The sequence below is a fragment of the Microcaecilia unicolor genome, chromosome 5, assembly GCF_901765095.1.
Source record: "Microcaecilia unicolor chromosome 5, aMicUni1.1, whole genome shotgun sequence".
NCBI classification, from domain to species: domain Eukaryota; kingdom Metazoa; phylum Chordata; class Amphibia; order Gymnophiona; family Siphonopidae; genus Microcaecilia; species Microcaecilia unicolor.
This window is the reverse complement of record NC_044035.1, coordinates 359,326,531-359,350,127: the sequence shown is the minus strand read 5'-3', so window position 1 is coordinate 359,350,127 and position 23,597 is coordinate 359,326,531. Positions and strand designations below refer to the sequence as shown.

The 23,597-nt window shown below is 46.0% G+C and overlaps 1 protein-coding gene across 7 annotated transcripts; it reads left to right on the top strand.

Moving 5' to 3' along the window:
* The first annotated feature begins 1,789 nt into the window (after window positions 1-1,789).
* Window positions 1,790-23,551, top strand: LOC115470978 (5-hydroxyisourate hydrolase-like). Of its 7 annotated transcripts, none has more exons than XM_030204635.1 (4): window positions 1,790-1,881; window positions 22,680-22,822; window positions 23,050-23,185; window positions 23,285-23,551. In XM_030204635.1, the coding sequence occupies exons 1-4, from the start codon at window positions 1,828-1,830 to the stop codon at window positions 23,372-23,374; spliced, it is 423 nt and encodes a 140-aa protein (XP_030060495.1). In that variant the 5' UTR covers window positions 1,790-1,827; the 3' UTR covers window positions 23,375-23,551. The 7 variants fall into 7 exon arrangements, with proteins under 7 accessions (XP_030060495.1, XP_030060494.1, XP_030060500.1 ...); XM_030204634.1 differs by having other exon boundaries at window positions 1,813-1,881; window positions 22,665-22,822; XM_030204640.1 differs by lacking the exon at window positions 1,790-1,881 and adding an exon at window positions 3,393-3,432.
* Window positions 23,552-23,597: the final 46 nt, after the last annotated feature.

Genomic DNA, 23,597 nt, shown 5'->3' with positions numbered 1-23,597 from the left:
AGCACTGCTGTAAAAGTTCAATCAGAACCAGGACTGGATCTGGCATCATTAGCACTTATTCTCACTGGCGGAGGGTTTCCCCCCTATTTATAACCCGTCATCCCCAACACACCTACCCCCGGATTCTATAAATAGCGAAACTGCACGTGATCTTAAGATCTGCGTGCAAATAAATTCATAACTGAGCTGTTAACAATCAATTTTTGACGTTAATAGGCTCTAGGTCTGGCTACGTACAATTCTAGAAAGATCTGTGCGCAAATCCTCTCAGGTGCAACCCAAAAGGGGGTGTGGCTATGGGAGGGACACGTGGGTCAGTGTCATGGAGTTTGGGGGCTGCAATTTCAGGATTTACACCAGGTTTCAGTTGGGCGCTGGAATACGCAGTAAGCGCTATTCTCTCAGCACCATTTACTGAAGCCGCTCCCTAGGCTTTAGTGATGGTCCTGAGCTGGGGGCCACGACAGCACAGGGCCCCTTCTGAATCCTGCCACCAGATGTCACTATTAAGAAATGTTCATGAGTCCCTTGCTTCAGCTCCCCTCCCCCAGCCCTCCCTTGCAGGATTTTCAGCTCCAGATGATTGGGGGAGGGGGGCTGGAAGATCTGACTGGCAGATAGATCTGAGAATCTTGTACATGGTTGGCTGACTTTAGCACCTATGGTGTCTGTGCAGGAAGGTTATGACTAAGCAGCTCTCCTTTGTGATGGGACTTGATTGTTTCAAGTACTGAGTGATGCCACTGTGATATCACAAAGCAGAGGTTTTGCACTGTGACATCACAACCAGGAGCAGAGGAGGGCGGGCACAGGAAGAAGGAAAGCGACGTTGGAGGAGACAGAAGCGATCGACGAACAGCTGATCCATCCCGTGCAGCGCCTTCAAACATAGGTGAGAGGCACTGCACCGGCCATTATGGTGGAGGGGGGTCCGGTGGAAGGGGGGAGCGGTGGCGACCAACTCAGGGGGCGTGGCACAGAGGCGGAGGATGGCGGGAGGCGGAGCATTGGTGACAGAAGGAGAAGAGAGAGACAGGAAGGGAGGGGGGCCCGGCGCTGCAAAAGTGTAGATTTTTAACAGTTTGTATTTCATACACGGAGAAGCAGGGAGCAGTGAGGGGTGGGGGGGGGGGGGCAAGGCCATCCACACAGGACTCTCCTGATGAGCGCCTTTGCCCCCTCCTGATCCTTTTTTAATGTTTGTGGAGACATGCAGGGGAAAGTGGGGAGCCACGTGTTTGTGTTTTTTTAGGTTTTGACATTTGTGGCATGTGCAGAGCAGCCAGCATAACGCTTGGCTGCTCTGCACATGCTTTAGGAGCCGATTACCGACGGGGATTACGCCAGTTTGATGCATTGTTCTTTACTATACCGCACCGAACATGTGCGACTTGTTTTTTTGGAGCATTGTTCGTTTTTTTAAAATTCGGTAATGGCTTTTATGTTTTTGCTTTTTTTACGTTTGGCTGATGCATCTGGGCCTTAAAATGCAACTGCTCACTCCTGGTTACAGCCTTAGCCACACAATTCCCTTTCAGTGGTTTGGGAAAACAAGAAACCTGGACTTTGGAATCATCTCAAGAGGGAAACATTTAACCCATCTGTGCAGCTCCATTACTGCAAAACATACAAAAGAAATCCTGCCACTTTCCTCCGGGTCCCTTGTGCCTGGAGTAGATGGCCAAGTGCCAGTTTACTAGGTGGGCTGGCTTGTGTGTGCCAGGGGAGGGAGGAAGAACAGCAGAAGGGGGCTGACTGAAATGTATTAACTACACACGTGGTACAAACCCTGCAGTAGCCATGGGGTTAATCACCTCCTGCTGACCTATGAGGTGCAAAGAATTAAAGTCCAAAAGGTTTGGACAGATGCTGACTACAGAGGTAAGAGAAAGACACAGAGAATAAATCTCACCCTGTCTCTGGGAAATGACTGGCAGTATTTCCTTAGTTATCTATAAAGAACTGTTGATGGTATTTATTTAGATTTTGCTCACACCTTTTTCAGTAGTAGCTCAAGGTGAGTTACATTCAGGTACTCTGGATATTTCTCTGTCCCAGGAGGGCTCACGATCTACGTTTTTACCTGAGGCAATGGAGGGTTAAGTGACTTGCCCAAGATCACTAGAAGCAGCAGTGGGATATCAACTGGCCACCTCTGGATTGCAAGACTGGTGCTCCTAACTTGCTACAAACTTCCCTCAAGTTTTCTAGTTTTCTTGGAATACTGACATTTCTGAGCTGTCAAACAACCAGGACAGTTTCAGACAGGACTTGTGTTTGGCCCCTCCTTTCTCACTCAGAGGGCTGATGTGGCACCCACAGTCCCAGACTGGCACCAGGGTGAACCCTTGCGATGTCCACAGTACAGCCAAATTAGCAGAGGGGAAACACCATTTTTGTCCCTATAAATGTGGCTGTTTTTCTTGTTTAACAAACATATTTAATCAGGCTTCTGGCTCTCTGTCCCCCTGAAGCTAAACAGAAAAACAACTTATTTAGCCTTGGTAAGAAATCAGGGAAATGTTTTGAACAAACATTGTATACAATTCTCCTCTCTCTGGGATGTCACTGGAGGAACCATGTGATGCCATTTTGTCATCAGGGTTTGGGAGGGGGAGTTGTTACTGTGTTATATTGTTTAAGGCTGGGGAAACTGTGTTTGTCGCTCAGGGTTTGGGGAGGGGGAGTCGTTACTGTGTTGTATAATTTAATGTTGGGGCACTGGGATGTCACCAGGGCTGTGGATCCTGCATGATCTCAGGGATGGTGGGCACTGTGTTATTATGTTTCTCAGGCTTGAGAGGTACCAGCATATGATGTCACTTGGCTTGGGGAAGGGGGACACTCTGATGTCACGTGGGGGGAGGGGGGACTTGAGGTTTCTGAATCAGCTCTGCCCCTACCTTTGGGAACTGGAAAACTCCAGGAATAAGGAAGCATCCCAGCCAGTCAGTGGGCATTTTCTGAAACGCTTCTGCAGTTGTGTAACTCTAGTAATGCAGTAAAAATATGAATACCCCAAGAGACAGGCTGGAACCGATAAACCAAACAAATACTTCTTACTGCTCGTTTGAAAGCTACCTCTGCTGTGTGCTGAGCTGGGCAGAAGGGATCCTGTCCCTAGGGAAACTTTTGGCTGTTGCCATTGGGGGTATCTGTAGTCTTTCTTCCAGTCAAATGAGGACCACAGCAGGATCCAGCTTAGAACAAGCAAAGGGTGTAAGAAAGCTCTGGGATAACCCAAGGAAGAGGCAGATGAAGACAAACAGCTGAGACCCTGCTCTGGTCTCCTAGCGATCAGAAACAATTACTCAGCAATTTGGGAGGTGACGTGGCAGATGGGCTGCAGCGCCATCTACTGCCCGCTCCTGAGATTGCTAGCATTGCACGGAAGAGGAAGTAAGGCTTGCTTAGGCAGCCTGTTGCTCCTAGGTGAGTGCAGTAGTTCCAAATGCGCGCACATGTGTATAAAGAGCTTTTGAAAACCAGTCTCTAACACATGTAGCAGTACTGGAATAGCAGGAGGTGCAGCGGGGCAGAATTGTGAATGTTGGGGGTCTCAGGACAGAAATACCAGGGAAAGATACAGTGCAGCAGGACAGAGGCAGAAAATTCTTAGTAGGGAAATCGCAGATAACATTGCTGTGGCCAGGCCTACTGTTTGGTAAAAGAGACAGCTGCCTAGAGTACCAACATTTGGAGAAGGGTCTGCAAAGTCCCAGAAACTTCCAGTGCTATCTGCTAACTATTAAGAAAGGCATGCAAATATAGCAGCCTCATTGCTGATCTCACAGTGCTGGAGGTAAGCAGTCAGTGCATCAGACATGCCAGCCAATGAGGTTTGAAAATGCTTGTGGGGCTGGCACTGGACCACTGGCAGAGGCCATGCCAGCAGACTAGAGGGGGCCCAGGGCTGCTTGAGTGGATCATCCCACTGCTGCTAGTGTTGCAGGAATTGGGATAGGAATTTGTGATACTTCAGGAGTCAGACAGCACACACCAGAATGAGAGAGTAATCTTCTTTATTTGCCAGCAAACAAAGCAGGACATCAGTTCTAGCTCTCTTCTCTTCTGTCTCAGCTCTCTGTGTCTTTGTCTCAGCTCTCTTCTTATGCTGTCTTCTCCTTCTTCTGTCTGTTCCTTCTGTCCTTCTCTTTCTTCTGAGCTCCTTCTGACGTAAACTGCTTCTGCTCCTACTTAAATACTGTTCTATCCCCCTCCTAGCCTTGCCCCCCCCTTACTCTCCAATTGGTTAAGGAATTGATTGGCTACCTTACCTCAACCAATCATTACTTTTGAAATATCAGTTACATAGGTTTGGTATTCCTCAAACTGACCTCTAACCTGGGGCCCCTTAAGCCAGACATTTGGTCTCCAGAACTCTTATATTTTCCTTATGATTAATGTCTCATCTATAGCTTAAACTGGGTTCCCTTAGAGACCAAGAGGCCCTAGTGAGATTGGTTATTCTCGTATTCCTAGTCTGGTTCATACTAACTGCTAACTAAACTCTGGCATTCATTAAAGAGGTCAAAAGTCAGTCTTACTTAATAGCATACGGCTATGGTCTGTTATTACTTTCAGGAGGCCAGTCCTACACTTAGCTATAATTAATCAAGACTTTTCCTGACCTTTTTCACCTATCAGCTTATACATTGAACCAGCCAGAACTGCAGATAAGTCAAAACACATGTTTGACCTCTTCACTGCAGTCTTTGCTTAGAAACATCAGACAAAGAATTGATACAGAATTTAAAAAGGTTTTCTACCTATTAACTACACAGAATACACAGAATCAGTATTTCTTATAAGACATATTCTAAATATCAGGAATATCTACATATTAAGCACTTCTAAATAGTATTTCAGCCTATTCTTAAACTACAATATGTCATATGTCTGGCTCATGCCTGCTTACAAAACTATTCAGTATGCCTAATAATATACAGATGTTCCAGCTAGCATTGGCAATTCACAAAGGACAGAGTCTCATTTCTCACTGACCTTTCCTAACCCAGCCCGGCAAACGTAAATAACCTAAACCAGATGACATTCCTTCACTTTAGTTGCCAGGTAAAAAGCTAGAATTCAAACTTCAAGCTTTTAATATCATTTCTTATATATATAATTATGCCATGGCTGCCTCATTCCCCCCTTTGAGATTAAAATCAGCTTATGCAGAGATAAGTCTCACTACTCAAACTCTGGAGATTATAGTGATCCTAACTGGGAATAGACTTATGAACCACCATTACCCTACTTGTTAAGGTTCGACGGCATACTGCCGAAGCACATGAGGCCAGGAAACAAAACAACAACCCTGCTAAAACTAAGACTATTAGGGAAATGAACAAGGGGCGTATCCAGGAGGTCAATGACCACCACCAGGAGGTAAGGTCTAATCCTCCTCGGTAATCCTCCACATTAAGGCTGGCCAACTGTAGGACTTTATCCATGGCATGCCTAACTACATGCGTCCTATTTATGACAATAGTACAGCACTCTGAAGAATTTAACACTGTGCAGAGACCACCCTGGGCTGCAAAGAGATAGTCAAGGCCCATACGATTATACCGAGAAACTATACTTAATTCATTAATTTGATCCTGCAATGCATTGACTACCACATTCAGCTCATGAACTAAAACATGGAGTAGGGATTGAAGTCTCCGGGTAGCCATACCTAGTTCAGTAATACCCGCTACCGGGCCTCCAATTGGAATCCAGGCTGTGGCAGAAAGGGCTACAAGTCTCTTTTTAGTCAGAGGATAAGTAGAATTGATATACTGGAGGGCTAATTCAATCGCCTTATCCTCTGTGGCAACGGAAGAGGGTAAGGACAAAGCCTCTCGCTTAGAGCGGTGCGGGGATAGTGGCTTAAGAGGAATAACTTTAGGAAAATAATTCAAGGTTACCAATACACAAAAATCATATGTAGGGGGAAGAATCATGTGGAGGACATTATCACAGAGCCAGTAATGACCAAGGAGAGGGTGAGGAAAATTCCCAATAAATGTTGGCTCAGGCTGGACAGGGTACTTAGGGTGCCCATAATGCGAGCCCCTATCCCAGGGGGAACGAAGACGAAATGTAGACTTTGCACACCATAGGCGCCAATCCCCAATTGTGACAGGCTGCTCATTTGTTAGTAACTCTTCATACCCCGGGGACTTATGAAAGTAGAAAATAAGCTTGGACACTATAGTCTTCTCAGTGGTACGCTTAGGAGCCAGATAATCACCTGGGTCATAATCTGCAGGTATGGTAGCAGGGCACATAGGAGTACCTGGAGAAACTACCCACACAGATTCTCCTTTTTCTGGGAGAACATTAGTATAGTTACAGGGAATGGGAAGAACAGTTGAGATGCTTCTTGTTAAACAAAACACTCCAGAGGCTGGATAGGGAGACGTAAAAACTGGCCTTAGAGAAGATTCAGAGGGGGAGGTAGCATTATAAAAGGACCACCAAGTATAATCCTGGCTCCAAGGACCTGAACTCGAAAAGTAGGGAGGTATAAGAGCTGGGAGTTGCACAGGGACAGGTACAGCTGGGACATCTGTAGTATAAGGAGAAAATCGGGAACACACAATACAAGGGGAAGTAATCTTTGCCTGGCTAATTAGTTCCTGGACAGAGTGTAACCAAAGGTTGGAGCGAGTTGGGGTATTAGGAACAAGGAGGCAAGGAGTAGAAAACAACAAAAGCATCCAAACTACTAACATTTTCTTTCTTCCTAATCTAAAACAAATACAGCAAACTAATTAAGCAATAATATTTCAACAGTCTGTGCTAATCACAGATTACTCTAATATAATGTTCTCAGTCTTTGAGTTCTTATACCAGTTGGGATAGACCCTCAACTGATAAGGATCAAGCTCTCAAATTCCAAGAAAGCCAGAATCAGGGCAAGAAAGAGTCTCAGTGTGAAGCCGAAGTTCAGCAGCTCCTGCAGCATGCAGTTGACCCTTCTTTTCAGCTAGTAGATTCTTTGGTTCGGGTCAAGCGCAACTTCAATGGCTCCGCTGGATCACTTTCTGCTCTCCACTGTCTAGGCTCCGTCTGATCCGTGCTGGGCTCAGTCTGGTCAGCAGACTTAATTCGAGACCAATGGACCCATGGAGTAATCCCTGCGACCTTCACAGCTGCAGGGGTAGAAAGCAAAACAGTAAAAGGTCCTTTCCATCGGGGCCCCAGAGGCTGGAGCTTCCAGTCTTTCACCCAAACTCTATCCCCTGGCAGGAAGGAATGTACCTGAGCCTGGAAGGGGACAGGGTTTATTTCTCTCACATAAGACTGAAGCTCAGAAATTATCTTACCCAGGAGGGCTACCTGCTCCTGCACCTGGGCAGACCCTAAAATCCCTATGTCTCCCTTAATTCCCTGCAAAATGGCTGGGGGCTTCCCATACACAATTTCAAAGGGAGAGAGGGCTGTTCCTTTAGTTGGGGTGCATCGAAGGCGAAAGAGGGCTAGTGGCAATGCCTGTGGCCATTTCAGTTGGGTTTCCTGACAAATCTTTGCTAGGCTATTTTTCAAGGTTCTGTTTGCTCGCTCAACCTGCCCTGAACTCTGGGGACGGTAGGCACAATGCAATTTCCAGGTAATGCGCAATGCGCGGGACAGGGCCTGAAGTGTAGCTTCAACAAAGGCGGGACCATTATCTGAACCTATGGCAAGGGGCAGTCCATACCTGGGGATGACATCCCTAAGGAGGGCTCGAGCTACTTCTGTGGCTTTCTCAGTAACTGTAGGATATGCTTCCACCCACCCATAAAAGGTACAAACCATAACTAAGAGGTATCGGAGCCTACCGCTCCTGGGCATTTCTGTGAAGTCTATAACTAAAGACTCAAAGGGTGTTAGTCCCCTAGACTGAACTCCTGGTGGAATACGGGGTCCCTGACGAGCATTATTCTGGGCACAGAGAGTACATCGGGCAGAGGCAGTGGCAACCAGACTATCCAATCCTTCCAGCACCACTACTCGACTGAGTAGACGGGCTAGTGCTGTTTTCCCTAAGTGTGATAGGTCATGAGCTTGAGACACTACAGGCCAAGCTAGGTGGCGTGGCACCAGAACTCTGGTATCAGGGAGATGTAACCAGCCATCAGGTCTCCTTACTGCACCTTCTTCTTGAGCCCATTTCTCTTCCATTTGGGTATACATAGGTGTCCATTCTTGCAATCGGATTTGGAACAGGGGGGTCACAGTACTTGCTGGGGGTCCTCGAGCAGCTTCCTTGGCCACCCGATCAGCATGGCGATTCCCTCGGGCCACTGGAGTATCTATTCTTTGGTGTCCCCTGCAATGAATGACAGCTACCTTCTTAGGGGCCCACACAGCCTCTAGCAGCTGAAGTATTTCAGGTCCATACTTAACAGGTTGGCCTGCAGCATTTATGAGTCCCTTTTCCTTATACAAAGCTCCATGAGCATGTAGGGTTGTGAAGGCATACTTAGAATCAGTATAAATGTTGGTTACCAGTCCTGCTGCTAACTCCAGAGCTCGTATGAGGGCCACAAGTTCTGCTTTCTGGGCTGAAGTTCCTTGGGGCAGGGCTCTTGCTTCTATCACCTTGTCTTCTGTCACCACAGCATAGCCTGCCAGTCGCTTGGAGTTCTCCACATAACTGCTTCCATCTGTGAATAAATTACATCTGGGTCCCTCCACGGAACATCTTTAAGATCTGGTCGACTGGAGTACACTTCATCCATGGTTTGGATACAGTCATGATCCGGTGGTCCCTCAGATGCTGGCAAAAGAGTAGCAGGATTGAATGTAGCCACTGTTTCCAGGTGTATCCGTGGATTCTCACACAGCTGGCTTGGTACTTAACCATACGGTTATTTGTAAACCAGTGATTGCCCTTATACTCCATGAGGGTAAGAACTGCGTGGGGGACTTGTAACAACCAGTTCTTGCCCCAAGGTCAACTTATCAGCTTCCTGGACCAGTAAGGCTGTTGCTGCAATGGCCCTCATGCAGGCTGGCCATCCTTTAGCCACTCCATCCAGCTGTTTAGACAGGTATGCAACAGGCCTCTGCCAGGATCCCATCATCTGGGTCAGCACACCCAGAGCAACCCCCTGTCGCTCATGGACATACAATGAGAAAGGTTTCTCCACATCAGGAAGGCCTAACGCAGGGGCTTGGAGTAGGGCTTTCTTTATGGCAATGAAGGATTGTTGAGCTGTAGGTCCCCATTCAAATGGTTCCTTTTCACCCCCCTTTGTGGCTTGGTAAAGGGGTTTCGCCATCAATGCAAAATTTGGAATCCAAATTCTGCAGAATCCAGCTGCTCCCAGGAATTCCCTAACTTCTCTTCTGGACTTGGGTTGGGGAATTGCAGCTACCGCTTGCTTCCTACTAGCATCCAGTCTCCGACTTCCCTGGGAAATGCAAAAGCCCAGATACTTCACTTCTGACTGACAAAGTTGGGCCTTTGAGCGTGAGACCTTATAGCCTGCATCCAAGAGTAGCTCCAGCAATTCTCTAGTAGCCTCAAAACACTCTTCCTGGGTCACTGCTGCAATCAGGAGGTCATCTACATACTGGAGTAAAACTCGCCTGGAAGGCTCAGATTTAAAAGTCTTAAGATCTTGTCCTAGGGCAGTCCCAAAAATGGTGGGGGAATTCTTGAACCCCTGTGGCAGACGGGTCCATGTATACTGAAGCTTCCTTCCTGTTACTGGGTTTTCCCATTGAAAGGCAAAAAGCAATTGACTGGCTGGGGCCACCCGAATACAAAAGAAGGCATCTTTTAGGTCTAGTGTCGTGAAATGGGTAGCTCCAGAAGGTATCAATCCTAACAGGACATATGGGTTAGGCACTACAGGGTGTAATGAGATAGTGGATTTGTTAACCACTCGTAAGTCTTGGACTGGCCGGTAGTCCTCAGTCCCTGGCTTCTGAACTGGCAATAGTGGCGTATTCCATGGAGACTGACAAGGACGAATAATTCCATGGGATAACAAACGATTCAAATGTGCTTGAATCCCTTCCAGAGCCTTTCTGGGAATTGGGTATTGGCGAAGATGGATTGGCCGGGCACTTGGAAGTAAGTCTACATGTACAGGAGGAATATTTCGGGCCAACCCTGGGGGATTATCTTCTGCCCATACCCCTCTGACTTGAAAGCTGTCTGCCAGGGGTAGGTCAACTTGGCTATGTGACTGATGCAGCCGCCATTCTTCTTCAAGAGGGCAGCAGAAACTCAATATACCCTTAGGGCTGGATATCGGGGGCCGAAAGGAGACTGAAGTCTGGCCATCAGAGTCAAAGGAAATTTGGGCCCTAAGCTTGGACAGCAGGTCTCGGCCTAACAAAGGGATTGGACAGTCTGGCATATACAGGAATTCATGAGTGACTATGTGTGAGCCTAATTGGCATCTACGGGTTGTCAGGAAGGGCCTCCGGTTCTGCACCCCCGTGGCACCCACCACTCGGACAGTTTTTCCAGACACAGGCGCTAATCGCTCCGTCACAACAGAATGTTCAGCTCCTGTATCAATCATGAATGGAATTGAGCGGCTCCCTATAGCTAACTTGACCATAGGTTCCTGGGAGCCCAGTTTGTAGGAACCCGGTCTGTCCTATTCGTCCCATTCTGCCATCTCGGCTATCCCGATGATGTCAGATTCAGGAGGCTCATATCTTCCCTCTCGAACTCGGCCTCGGCTTCCTCGATCTCCTGGTCCCCTTCTCAGTCCCTGGCGCCTCTGGGGGCATTCATCTTTCCAGTGCCCTCTTTCCTTACAATAGGCACACTGATCCCTCTCCAATCTTGGTCTGGGATTCTCCCCCCTTGGCCGGGATTGATTGAAGGAATCTCGGGGCCTGGCTGGTGGTCCGGGGTCCCACTTTGGCTTCCCATTAGCTAGAGGTCGACCTCGGTTAAGGGTGGAATTAGTAATGGCTGCCGCTAAAAGGTCGGCCTTCTTCTGCATCTTCCGGTCAGCCTCTCGGCGCACCTCCTGATCTCTATTAATGAAAACCTTGGTTGCGATCTCAATTAGCTGGGTGGTATTCATCCCTGCGAATCCCTCCTGACGCTGCAACTTCTTCCGGATATCTGGCATACTCTGGGCCACCAATGCACTATTCACCATTCTCTGGTTTTCTTGGGCTTCATGGTCAAATGGAGTGTATGTTCTGTAGGCTTCAATTAGTCGCTCTAGAAAGGCCCCAGGGGATTCAGTTGCCCCTTGGAGAATTTCAGAGACCTTTGCCAGATTAATGGGCCTCTTTATGCCTTTCCTCATACCTTCCAGTAAGTCCCGGCAATAGCCAGACAACAGTTCATAGTGCTGCCCATCATTTGGATCCCAATCTGGAGCTGCGCGAGGAAACCGAGCTCTAACCCACCCCTCTAGGTCCGGTGTCCTCTCGGGAGCACGTGCTCGCGTGATGGCCTCAGCATTTTGCAAAATCTTCCGCCTCTCCTCAGTTGTGAAGAGGGTCAGGAGAAGTTGTTGACAATCAGTCCAGGTTGGGTTATGGGTGGCCATAATGCTAGCCACTAGGTCCACCACTGCCTGAGGCTTTTCAGTATAAGAGGGGTAATGCGTCTTCCAATTCAGGAGATCGGTGGTTGTGAAGGGTACATACTGATAGGCCTGTGCCTGTATAACCTGACCCTGATTATTAGGATCCGGTCGAGTGGTAGTTACCTGGCGGAGGGGCAGAACTCTCGAGGAGGTGGGAATAGAACCTGAGGTAGAGCTAGGAGCTACCCTCCTATCATGCTCAAAGGTGATTGCAGCGGGTCTAACCCATTCAGTGGAGGTGTGTTGAACCCCTGAGGGATGGGGAGGGGTACTCATAGACTGAGAGGTGGTCACAGGTGAGTCAGTCCATTGAAAGGGATGCCGGGCCCCTGATGAGTGGGTAGGGGTATTAGAGGGAGAGGCTGGGCTGTCAGGAGTTGAGGAGTCAGGGAGTGGAACCCAAAACGGGTCTTCAGAAGTTAACAGGAGAGGATGTGGCACAGAAGGGTAGAGACTGGGTGAAAAGTCCAACCTAGGGTGTGGCAGGTTTGGCACAGGAGGGGAAGAACTATCCGGAGAAGCCTGTGCTGGAGAAGCTTGGGCTGGACGGCGTGAATCTCTGGGGGTAGCACGGAACCCCAACAATGGGCCATAAGGTGGTGGCTCAAGGTCTGAGGGGTCATCAGAGAGTATGGGTTTCTCAGACAGGGTAGGGGCGGAAGCCACCGATTGGGTGGTAGGCTTCCTAGGGCTCTTTCCCTCTTCTAGTTTAGATTTTCTAATCTTTCTTTGAACACGGCCTAACATGAATTTTACTGGGGATCCCATATAAGTTTTCAACCAGGAGGGAGGGTCAGTCACAAGGCTGTCCCAGGAATCTATATAAGGGAGTTGTTCAGAATATTCTGGTTCTCCTACAACTATGCTGTAGACCTTCCGGATTACTTCAATATCTAAGCTGCCACTAGGGGGCCACCCCACTCCCATAGATGGCCACTCAACTTCACACAAGGTTCTTAAAGAACTTGAGCTTAAAGTCTGTCCATAGTCATTAATTAAAAAGCCTTTTTTGAAATTCTTAAGCATACAATCTAGGGGGGTAGCAATTTGTCTAGATGATTTCCCACCCATAATGCTTACAGTTACAACACACAAAAGGAAGGAATTTTTGAGAATGCAGTAAGGGGTCTCCACTCTTTTAACATTCAAGCATCACACATTCCATACAGAAAATCCCACCCAACAATTTCAGATTTCTCAGATACAGATAAGCTCAAGCGTTTTCGCTTCTAGTCCCCGCGACTAGAAGGTACTAGGGCCTTCGCTGAGAGTTGATCAGGCTCTCCTTCCTCAATTTGTTTGAGGGGCTGATTTACAATTTTCTAGCTAGAATTACAATACAAAATACAGAATACATACCCGGCGAATGTTCTCCAGTCAGTTGGGTACTGGGATTAATGCAGGATTCATCCCACCGCTGCCACCAAGAATTGTTGCAGGAATTGGGATAGGAATTTGTGATACTTCAGGAGTCAGACAGCACACACCAGAATGAGAGAGTAATCTTCTTTATTTGCCAGCAAACAAAGCAGGACATCAGTTCTAGCTCTCTTCTCTTCTGTCTCAGCTCTCTGTGTCTTTGTCTCAGCTCTCTTCTTATGCTGTCTTCTCCTTCTTCTGTCTGTTCCTTCTGTCCTTCTCTTTCTTCTGAGCTCCTTCTGACGTAAACTGCTTCTGCTCCTACTTAAATACTGTTCTATCCCCCTCCTAGCCTTGCCCCCCCCTTACTCTCCAATTGGTTAAGGAATTGATTGGCTACCTTACCTCAACCAATCATTACTTTTGAAATATCAGTTACATAGGTTTGGTATTCCTCAAACTGACCTCTAACCTGGGGCCCCTCATGCCAGACATTTGGTCTCCAGAACTCTTATATTTTCCTTATGATTAATGTCTCATCTATAGCTTAAACTGGGTTCCCTTAGAGACCAAGAGGCCCTAGTGAGATTGGTTATTCTCGTATTCCTAGTCTGGTTCATACTAACTGCTAACTAAACTCTGGCATTCATTAAAGAGGTCAAAAGTCAGTCTTACTTAATAGCATACGGCTATGGTCTGTTATTACTTTCAGGAGGCCAGTCCTACACTTAGCTATAATTAATCAAGACTTTTCCTGACCTTTTTCACCTATCAGCTTATACATTGAACCAGCCAGAACTGCAGATAAGTCAAAACACATGTTTGACCTCTTCACTGCAGTCTTTGCTTAGAAACATCAGACAAAGAATTGATACAGAATTTAAAAAGGTTTTCTACCTATTAACTACACAGAATACACAGAATCAGTATTTCTTATAAGACATATTCTAAATATCAGGAATATCTACATATTAAGCACTTCTAAATAGTATTTCAGCCTATTCTTAAACTACAATATGTCATATGTCTGGCTCATGCCTGCTTACAAAACTATTCAGTATGCCTAATAATATACAGATGTTCCAGCTAGCATTGGCAGTTCACAAAGGACAGAGTCTCATTTCTCACTGACCTTTCCTAACCCAGCCCGGCAAACGTAAATAACCTAAACCAGATGACATTCCTTCACTTTAGTTGCCAGGTAAAAAGCTAGAATTCAAACTTCAAGCTTTTAATATCATTTCTTATATATATAATTATGCCATGGCTGCCTCACTAGTAGCCATATTCCAAACATTCCCGGGACCTATCCGTCTAGCTCCATCTCTACCTGTTTTCAAATCTATGCTGAAAACCCACCTTTTCACTGCTGTTTTTGGCTCCTAGCCTCTGCTCATTTGCCCTCCCCTTGCTCCTTCCTTCCTTCTCACCCAGTACTTCCCTCACCCGTAACTGTCTTGTCTGTCTGTATTATTTAGATTGTAAGCTTTTTTGAGCAGGGACTGTCTGTCTTTGTGTCAGGTGTTCAGCGCTGCGTGCGTCTGGTAGCGCTATACAAATGCTAATAATAATAATAATTCCCAATGCCACCAGCAACAGAAAACAGGAGGAACTTGCCTAGAGCTGATGAGAAAGAATACTGAGTGGGTGCGGAGGAGATAAAGAAAGAGGACTTGGCGGGTGGAAAGAGAGAAGATGGTGGTGGGCAGGAATTGAGACAATATGCTTGGGTGGACAGGGAATGACTGAGCAGGTGAGGATAGGGTGGAGAGATGGAAATAAAATGGGAGAGGGTGCTTGGTGAGTAAAGCTGGGGTGTAGAAAGAGGATGCTGGGCCCCTTTGAAAAGGGGCAAAAAGACTGTGGTGATGCACGTACACCTAGACAGGGAGTGAAGGGGAGAGAAAGGAAGTTGCTGTGAGGGAAGAGGAGATAAACTGAGCAGGATGAGAAAAAGGAGGGCGCTGGGCACTATGGATAGGGATGAGGATCCTGATCAGAGGGTGAGGGAGTTGGTGTGCATCAGTATCACCAAAGAAAAGTGTTGTGCCTGGGTCACCTGCCACCAGTAGGAAAAAGCACTGTGATGAAAATGATAAAGAGGATGGGACGACTTCCCTATGAGGAAAGGCTAAAGCGGCTAGGGTTCTTCAGCTTGGCGAAAAGGCAGCTGAGGGGAGAGATGGAGTGGAACTCTTTCCAAAAATACTAGGACTAGGGGGCATGCGATGAAGCTACAAAGTAATAAATTTAAAACAAATCACAGAAAATATTTCTTCACTCAACGTAGAGAGATGTGGTAGCCGTATTAGTCCACTTTTAAAGGTAATCAATAGAAATAAAACATGGAAAAGAAAATAAGATGATACCTTTTTTATTGGACATAACAATACATTTCTTGATTAGCTTTCGAAGGTTGCCCTTCTTCACCAGATCGGAAATAAGCAAATGTTGGTAGATGACAGTATATATAAGTGAAACATCAAAGCATTTCAGTGACAGTCTAACAGGATGAGGGTGGGCTAGGGAGATATGCACGCAGATAAGAGGGTGACAAAGCAGTAGAATTTTATGGTTTATAATGGGCTAGAAAACCCAGATCTTTGTTAAGTCCTGTCTGGTGGGTGTCTAATCATTCTGACTATAAAGGTCTTACCTTCCTGGACTTTCTTAAAGTTTCCTTTTAGTGTTCTTACCATAAAATCACTGGTGTTCTGGTTTTGTAAAGTGCTGCCCCACAGAGGTGACATCCTGGTTGGCACTGGCATTTTTCATATGATTTCTATGTAAATTAAATCTCTTCTTTAGCATCTGACTGGTTTCTCCAATGTAGCAGCCTTCGTTGCATTTTTTACACTGAATGATATATACCACGTCGGAAGATGAGCATGTGAAAGATTCCTTAATGTTGAATATTTTTCCTTTGTGAATAACCGTGGGGTCCTGTGAAATGTTTTGGCATAGTTTGCAGCTGGATATATTGCAAGGATGTGTACCATTCTTTTCTTTTTGAGTCTGTGTTGGGAGCTTACTTCTGATTAGCTTGTGTTTTAAGTTGGGTGGCTGTCGGAAGGCCAGCACTGGTGGGGATGGGAATATCCTGGAGTAGAGGCTGCAGATCTTTTATGATTTTTCTTAATTTTTCCAGCTCTGGGTTGTATGTCACTACAAGGGGAATTCTGTCTGTGGCTTTTTTTCTTTGTACTGTAGTAGATTTTCCCTGGGTGTTTTGAGGGAGGAGGCAATATTCTCAGAGATTATTTTGGGATTGTAGCCTTTATGTTTGAAGGATGCAGCCAGGATTTCTAGGTGTCTGTCTCTGTCCCCTGGGTCAGAGCAGATACAGTGGTATTTTGTGGCTTGGCTGTAAATTATGGATCTTTTTCTATGTGAAGGGTGGAAGCTGGAGTTATGGAGGTAGCTGCATCTGTCTGTGGGTTTCTTGTATATAGATGTTTGTATATTGCCATTGCTGATTGAGACTGTGGTGTCTAAAAAATTGACTTTTTCTGGGGAGTAGTCAATTTTGAATCTGATTGTAGGATGGTATGTATTGAAGGAACTGTAAAATTGTTTGAGTTTCTTCCCCCTCAGTCCAAATCCTAAAAATGTCATCGATGTACCAGTAGTATTTTAGGGGTTTGGTCTGGTATGAATTCAGAAATGTCTCTTCCAGCTCAGCCATAAAGAGGTTGGCATATTGGGGTGCTGTCCTGGTGCCCATCGCAGTGCCCATTATTTGTAGATAGATATCATTGTTAAAGTGGAAATAGTTGTGAGTTAGAATAAATTTGATTAATTTTGTAATGGTTTCTGATGAGGATGGTCCAGTGTGGATGTTTTAGGAGCTTCTCACATGCATCTGTGCCATCCATATGGGCAATAGTGCTGTATAGTATAATTACACTCAACATGTAATTAAACTCTGGAATTCGTTGCTAGAGAATGTGATAAAAGCAGTTAGCGGGGTTTTAAAAAGGTTTGGATAGCTTCCTAAAAGAAAAGTCCATAAGCCATTAAGATGGGGAAAATTGACTGCTTATTTCTAGGATAAGGGCCCCCTGCATTGAAATCACAGCGCCTCTCACCTCCGTGTGAAAGCGCTGCAGGGCAGCAGATCGCCTCCCTTCAGGCCTCCTTCCCTCCCTGTGTCCCGCCCTCAAGGAAGTTACATCAGACGAGGGTGGGACACAGGGAGGGAAGGAGGCCTGAAGGGAGGTGATCTGCTGCCCTGCAGCGCTTTCACATGGAGGTGAGAGGCGCTGTGATTTCAATGTAGGGGGCCTGGTCCGGTGGCAGACGGTCGACGACGGAGGGCGGGTGGAACTGCGGTGCCGGGCCCCCCTTGAAGGCCCGGGGAATTTTGTCCCCCCTGCCCCCCCCCCCCCCCTCGGTAACTATGACACTTACGTACTAATGGGTCATAGCCACCAGTAGAAAGAGCAATATGCTTGGCTCACTTCCACCAGTAGAGGGAAGCAGTGTTCACGGTCTTGCTGAGAGGAGAGAGGGCCACGAGCACTGTGAATGTCTAGTAGCACTGTAGAAATGATAAGTAGTAGTAGCCATATGGTTAGGTGCCCATGGTTTCAGAATTAGGTGTCCTTACTCAATTTTCTTTTTGTTTTTTGTTACCGTGGTTCTTTGTCCTCTTGTATTTAGTTTGTCTTTTTTGTTGTTGTTTTTTCAAGTGAGCATTGAATGTGAGAGCATGAGGAGCAGGAAGACAAGACTGAGGAAAGAGGGGGAGGGTGTGACAGAATAGTGTGTTTTAAGCCTGTAAAAAAACTGCCCATTAATTCTTGAAGTGCATTTCTCAAGTTTGCATGTTATGTTTTAAGCTGTTACAAAGAACTGATCTTTGGAATCCTGTTCAGAAGGAATGGATCCTAAGGAGCTTAGCAGAGATTGGGTGGCAGAGCCGGTGGCGGGAGGCGGGGATAGTGCTGGGCAGACTTAGACGGTCTGTGCCAGAGCTGGTGGTGGGAGGCGGGGCTGGTGGTTGGAAGGCGGGGATAGTGCTGGGCAGACTTATAGGTCTGTGCCCTGAAGAGCACAGGTACAAATCAAGGTAAGGTATACACAAAAAGTAGCACATATGAGTTATGTTGTTGGGCAGATTGGATGAACCGTGCAGGTCTTTTTCTGCCATCATTTACTATGTTACTATGTTTTCCTTCTTTAATTAACACAGATAAAGGATATGCCTATAGGGATGTAACCACTGGGCTCTGATTGGCCCAGGAGCTCTTTTCATTTCAGTTGTACTGGAGTTTGCCCCAGTTTCAGCCCAGGAGAGAGAGAAAGTTCATTGCTGAAGCCCTGTATCTCTCCAGGTACATTTTAGGAAGTAAACAAATGCTTACTACTATTACTTATCATTTCTATAGCGCTACAAGGCATATGCAGCGCTGTACATCATACACAAAAAGACAGTCCCTGCTCAAAGAGCTTACAATCTAGATAAGACAAGCAGACAGACAGAACAATTAAGGGTAAGGGAATAAATAGGTGAGGATAAAGGACAGGGCAAGTGAGTAGTGGTTAGGAGTCAAAAGCAGTAGTAAAGAGGTGGCCTTTAAGTTTGGACTTGAAAACGGCCAGAGATGGGGCTAGACGTACGGGCTCGGGAAGTCTATTCCAGGCGTGAGGTGCAGCGAGATAAAAGGAACGGAGTCTGGAATTAGCAGTAGAGGAGAAGGGGACAGATAAGAGAGATTTATCTACAGAATGGAGTACCCGAGGCGGGGGCGTAGGGAGAGACAAGAGTGGAGAGGTACTGGGGAGCGGCAGAGTGAATACACTTCTAGGTCAATAAGAGAAGCTTGAACTGAATGCAGAAACGGATAGGGAGCCAGTGAAGTGACTTAAGGAGGGGGCTAATGTGAGCATAGCGACTTTGGCGGAAAATGAGTCACGCAGCAGAGTTTTGGACTGATTGAAGAGGAGAGAGATGGCTAAGTGGAAGGCCGGTGAGAAGCAGGTTACAATAATCAAGACGAGAGGTGATCAGAGTGTGGATAAGGGTTCTGTTAGAGGGCTCAGAGAGGAAGGGATGGATTTTGCTGATGTTATAGAGAAAGAAACGACAGGTTTTGGCAATCTGCTGAATGTGAGCAAAGAAGGAGAGAGAGGAGTCAAAGATGACCCCAAGGTTACGAGCTGATGAGACAGGGAGAATGAGAGTGCCATCCACCGAAATAGAGAAAGGGGGGAGAGGAGAGGTGGGTTTAGGGGGAAAGATGAGAAGCTCGGTTTTGGCCATGTTAAGTTCAGATGACGTTGAGACATCCAGGCCTGTTTAGTTAGTGTTTTAATTGATCCATATTTCAATTACCTGTTATTGTTCGCTAATTGCACATTTTTTTTTTATTCAGTGTTCAATTTTTATGAGAATAAACAAAATTGTTTGCTCTTCTTGACTGAAGTGATAAAGAATCCTGGTGGTTTGTGTGTTGGGCCTGCGAGTGCTTCCTGGGAACTGTGGGGCCACTGGGAGTGTGGATCCAGTAACCTAGAAATCACTGGGGATAATTGGAGAGCGGGAGACTCATCCAGTCGATGGGAGGAGGGTGCTAGTGTAGAGCAAAAGCAGCAGGTGCAGGCTGTCCTGGGGACAGACCCTCTAAGTGGCCATGGGGTAGCCCCAGGCGGGTGGCTAGGTGTTTGTGATAGAGGGGATCTGGGTTAGTGCAGGGACACCATCACATGCCCAGGGGAACCTTTCAAAGTACCACCACGAAGAACCATTGGGGTGACATCACCCATCAGTGTGGCCGCATTCCTCCATTTCTCGATGGAGAAACCAGTTTTTCACTCAACAGATTCCTTGCCTAAGGATATAGTAAAATCTGGGTTTAAAAGAGGCATAGAAAAATTCCTGGAGGAAAAACCCCATAAACTTTTATTAAGAGGGACTTGGGGAAATTCACTTCTTATCGCTAGAATAAGCAGCTTAGAATTTATTAGCTTTTTGGGAGCTACTTGTGATCTGAATTGGCCACTGTTGGAAACAAGATATTGGGCTCAATGGACCTGGCTCTGACCCAGTAGGACAACTCTTAGTTCTAAAAGGCAGAGCTGTGCAGATGGACACACATAAGCATAAGTACATAAGCACTGCCACGCTGGGAAAAGACCAAAGGTCCATCAAGCCCAGCACTCTGTCTCCGACAGCGGCCAATCCAGGCCCCAAGAACCTGGCAAAAACCCAGAATTCAATAACGATCAATGTACAGATGGTCAAATCCTGCTTTTCTGTATACAGTAACACCGGTCTGGTGAATGTGGACCCTGGCTATCTGGAGAAATGGAATCTGTAAGCATGACTTTTTCCATCACTGCTATAAGGGTGGGTTCATCATATCCCAGAGCTTTAGGCTATGATCCCGGATTCCTGTCCACAGTTGACGTTGCCTCCAAATGTCAAGATTTGGCTGTTGCAAGGAATGGTTAGTTTCACTCCCTGGAAAGAATTCCTACCTTGCTGCTTTGGTAGATTTGATTTAATTCAGTCCAGCATTTCTGTTGTAAGCAGATCACAATAAGATTAAACATGCAATATAATAAGCATCAGATACATTAAAACATCGATTCTAATCCAAACACAAAGTTCATAAACGTCAGAAGAATTTGTGGCACAAATATTTCATCAGGACATGATATAATTCTCTGCCCATAAAGGCAATGGGGACGATTTCCACTCAGCTGCTTTCTACATAGTACAGCTAGATTTAAGAGGGAGGCATATTGTACCCAACTGGGTCAACTAATCAATCTAACCAAAAAGGAGAACTGGAAAGTGCCCGAGAAATAAGGGGAGACCAGCCAAAATCAAAACTTTGAACTAAATGTGAGCCTCAGCTGGCAGCCGCTATAAAGGGTTCATGGATTTGATATACTGGGGTACAACCAACGCAGTTCACATTTATTATATACCGGTACCTTCTCTGTCCTTAGTGGGCTCACAATCTACGTTTTTGTACCTGGAGCAAAGGAGGGTTACATGACTTGCCCAGAGTCACAAGGAGCTGCAGTGGGAATCGAACCCAGTTCCCCTGGTTCTCAGCCCACTGCACTAACCATTAAGCTGCTACTCCATTAAAAAGAGGGGGTTGCCCTCTCGTGCCCCCCCGTCCATTCAAAATCAGTTTAGCTGCCACATTTAAGCCTAGACAATCTATGGTAGACTGTCCTATGGAAAGCAAGCTTTAATCTGCTGGCATCAATCTTAATTTTAAATATATCTTACGTTTATAAATCTACAATAATTCTCAACATCTTCAACAAAGTAATCAAAGGGACACTTAAACCTGCAGTATTAGGATATGACACCCACCCTCACTCCCAAATTAATTTAAGACGCTTAGAAGTCATCCATGCACACACCCTGCCGAAACAAATACCCATCAATTCATGACTCAAATAGTATTTAATAAACAATACAGAAAAAAAAACAAAAGGGTGGATTTGATGTCGGTGATGCTACAAGCAATGCTGCGTTTTAGAGATTTTGATCTGCATATAACGTAAATTCAATTCAAAAACAGGTGGGGGACATCATATATGTAATAAAGGCCATCCAACCTCTTAGGAAGCTTTGGAACGAGAGGGCAAAGGATGAAGGTGAAAGGGGACAGACTCAGAAGTATTTCTTCACGGAAAGGGTGGTGAATTCGTTAGGGAGCTTCCCGGTGGAAGTGGTGGAGATGAAAACGGTATCTGAATTCAACAGAGCTTGGGATAAATACGTAGGATCGCTAAGGGAGTGATAGGGAGAGTAGATGGCAGGAATGAGCAGACTGGATAGGCCACTGGTCCTTATCTGTCGTCATTTTTCCTATGTGCTGTTTCTTTCTGCAGTTAGGTTTTTCTGGCTTAATTTATTGTTCCTTAATAACACACCTCTCCCAGTTCAGACGATGGTAAAGTTCTTGGTTGACGTGTGATTTATATACCTCCAGTCTTCATATTAAAACAATTGCCTAATCCTTTAAAAACCTCTTTTAACCCTTTAATCGCGCTTCCCTGAATTAGCTTCTATTACAGATTGGCTGAGATTTGTCCTGGTCTGTTATATTTATTTATTGCGTTTGTATCCCACATTTTCCCACCTTTTTGCGGGTTCAGTGTGGCTTACAATATGATATAAACGATGGAAATACAATTTGTTACAACTTGGTTATGGATTACATTGTGTAGAGTTAAGCGAGACAGTCGAAGTAGCGTTAAGGAATATAACGATGGAACACAGACATTGAAACATTGGAAGGGGACAATGGAAGGCTTAAAGGGCAATATTAAGGCATGAAGACATATGGTATACATATTTCTCTGAGTGGAGGTATGAGTGATGTGAGATTACATTTATTTGTAGCATTTGTATCCCACATTTTCCCACCAATTTGCAGGCTCAATGTGGCTTACATTTGCCGTAATGGCAGTTGCCATTTCCGGGTAACAGAATTACAAATGTTATTGCGTTAAGGTGCAGACATACATGGTAACATACATGGAACATAACATATATGGAATAGATCATGTGCCTGATTCAGTATTAATGCTGCTTTATTAATCAATGTTAGAATTTATCATTGTTCTTACTATGTTTTTTCTCCTCTCCTCTTCCCCCCCCCCCAACACTTAGTTGCAAACCATTTACATATTTTATTCATTTTGCGTTATATCAAATAAAGATGAAATGTGAAGATTTCAAGCCTGATTAGTGAACACACAGTAATTGATTTCGTGCTGTGGTGTTTTTCGTTGCAGTCTAAGAGTATGTCTGCGTCATCTCACAGTCCACTTACCACCCATGTACTGGACACGAGCCTGGGGCTGCCTGCTAAAGGCCTGACACTTCATCTGGCCAGGCTGGAGGAGTCCAGCAAGAACTGGAAAGAGCTGACTACGGGGTAAGCAATGACCCAAAGAGCAGCAGGTTGGAAAGGGCGCCTACAGCTCTTGTGGGAAAACTGAGAGAAATGGTTCATACCCTTTCCCCCAGCTGAAACAGGGAGCCAGCCGTCCAGTCTGCCCTCAGCCCTTGTTACAGCAGGATTACAGGAAGGAAAGCGGACCAGGGTAAGGCCACAGGGGCTGTATGGCTGCCCAGTCACTACCAGACTTGTTTTTATTTTAGTTACACCAACGCTGATGGCCGCTGCCCAGACCTCCTCAGCCCCGAGCAGTTCACTGCCGGAACGTACAAGGTGCACTTTGAAACTGGAACTTACTGGCAGCAGATCGAGAAAACAAGCTTCTACCCCTACGTGGAGGTGAGATTGTGTTCGCCCGATGGTCACTGGCAGTCCTGGGGCCTGCTCCGGATACACTTGAATAAGCCTCTTCTGCGTTTTCTTTTTTCATATTTATAGATTGTCTTCACCATCGAAGATCCAAACCAGAAATATCACATCCCTCTGCTGCTGAGCCCTTTCTCGTACACCACCTACAGGGGGAGCTAATCTCCTGGTGCTGTGTAATTCTCAGACGCCTGCCGAACCTGATCTGGAACTCAAGTTCCTTTACTCCTAAGCTTGCAACAGAGGCCCACAATGTGCTGGAAGGGGCAGATCATGTAGGGTCATTGCTGCACATAGATTTTACACAGAAGCATGAACCAATAAAAAGCATTTACCTGATAACATGGTGTGCCCTCTCTTGAATCTGAGGTAGCTGCTGTGCCAC

Coding starts and splice junctions, on each gene's coding strand:
- LOC115470978 (XM_030204634.1), top strand. CDS start 1,828: ATGAGGTGCAAAGAATTAAAGTCCAAAAGGTTTGGACAGATGCTGACT. Junction 22,823..23,049: donor TGGAAAGAGCTGACTACGGG/GTAAGCAATGAC, acceptor TTTTTATTTTAG/TTACACCAACGCTGATGGCC. Junction 23,186..23,284: donor GCTTCTACCCCTACGTGGAG/GTGAGATTGTGT, acceptor TCATATTTATAG/ATTGTCTTCACCATCGAAGA.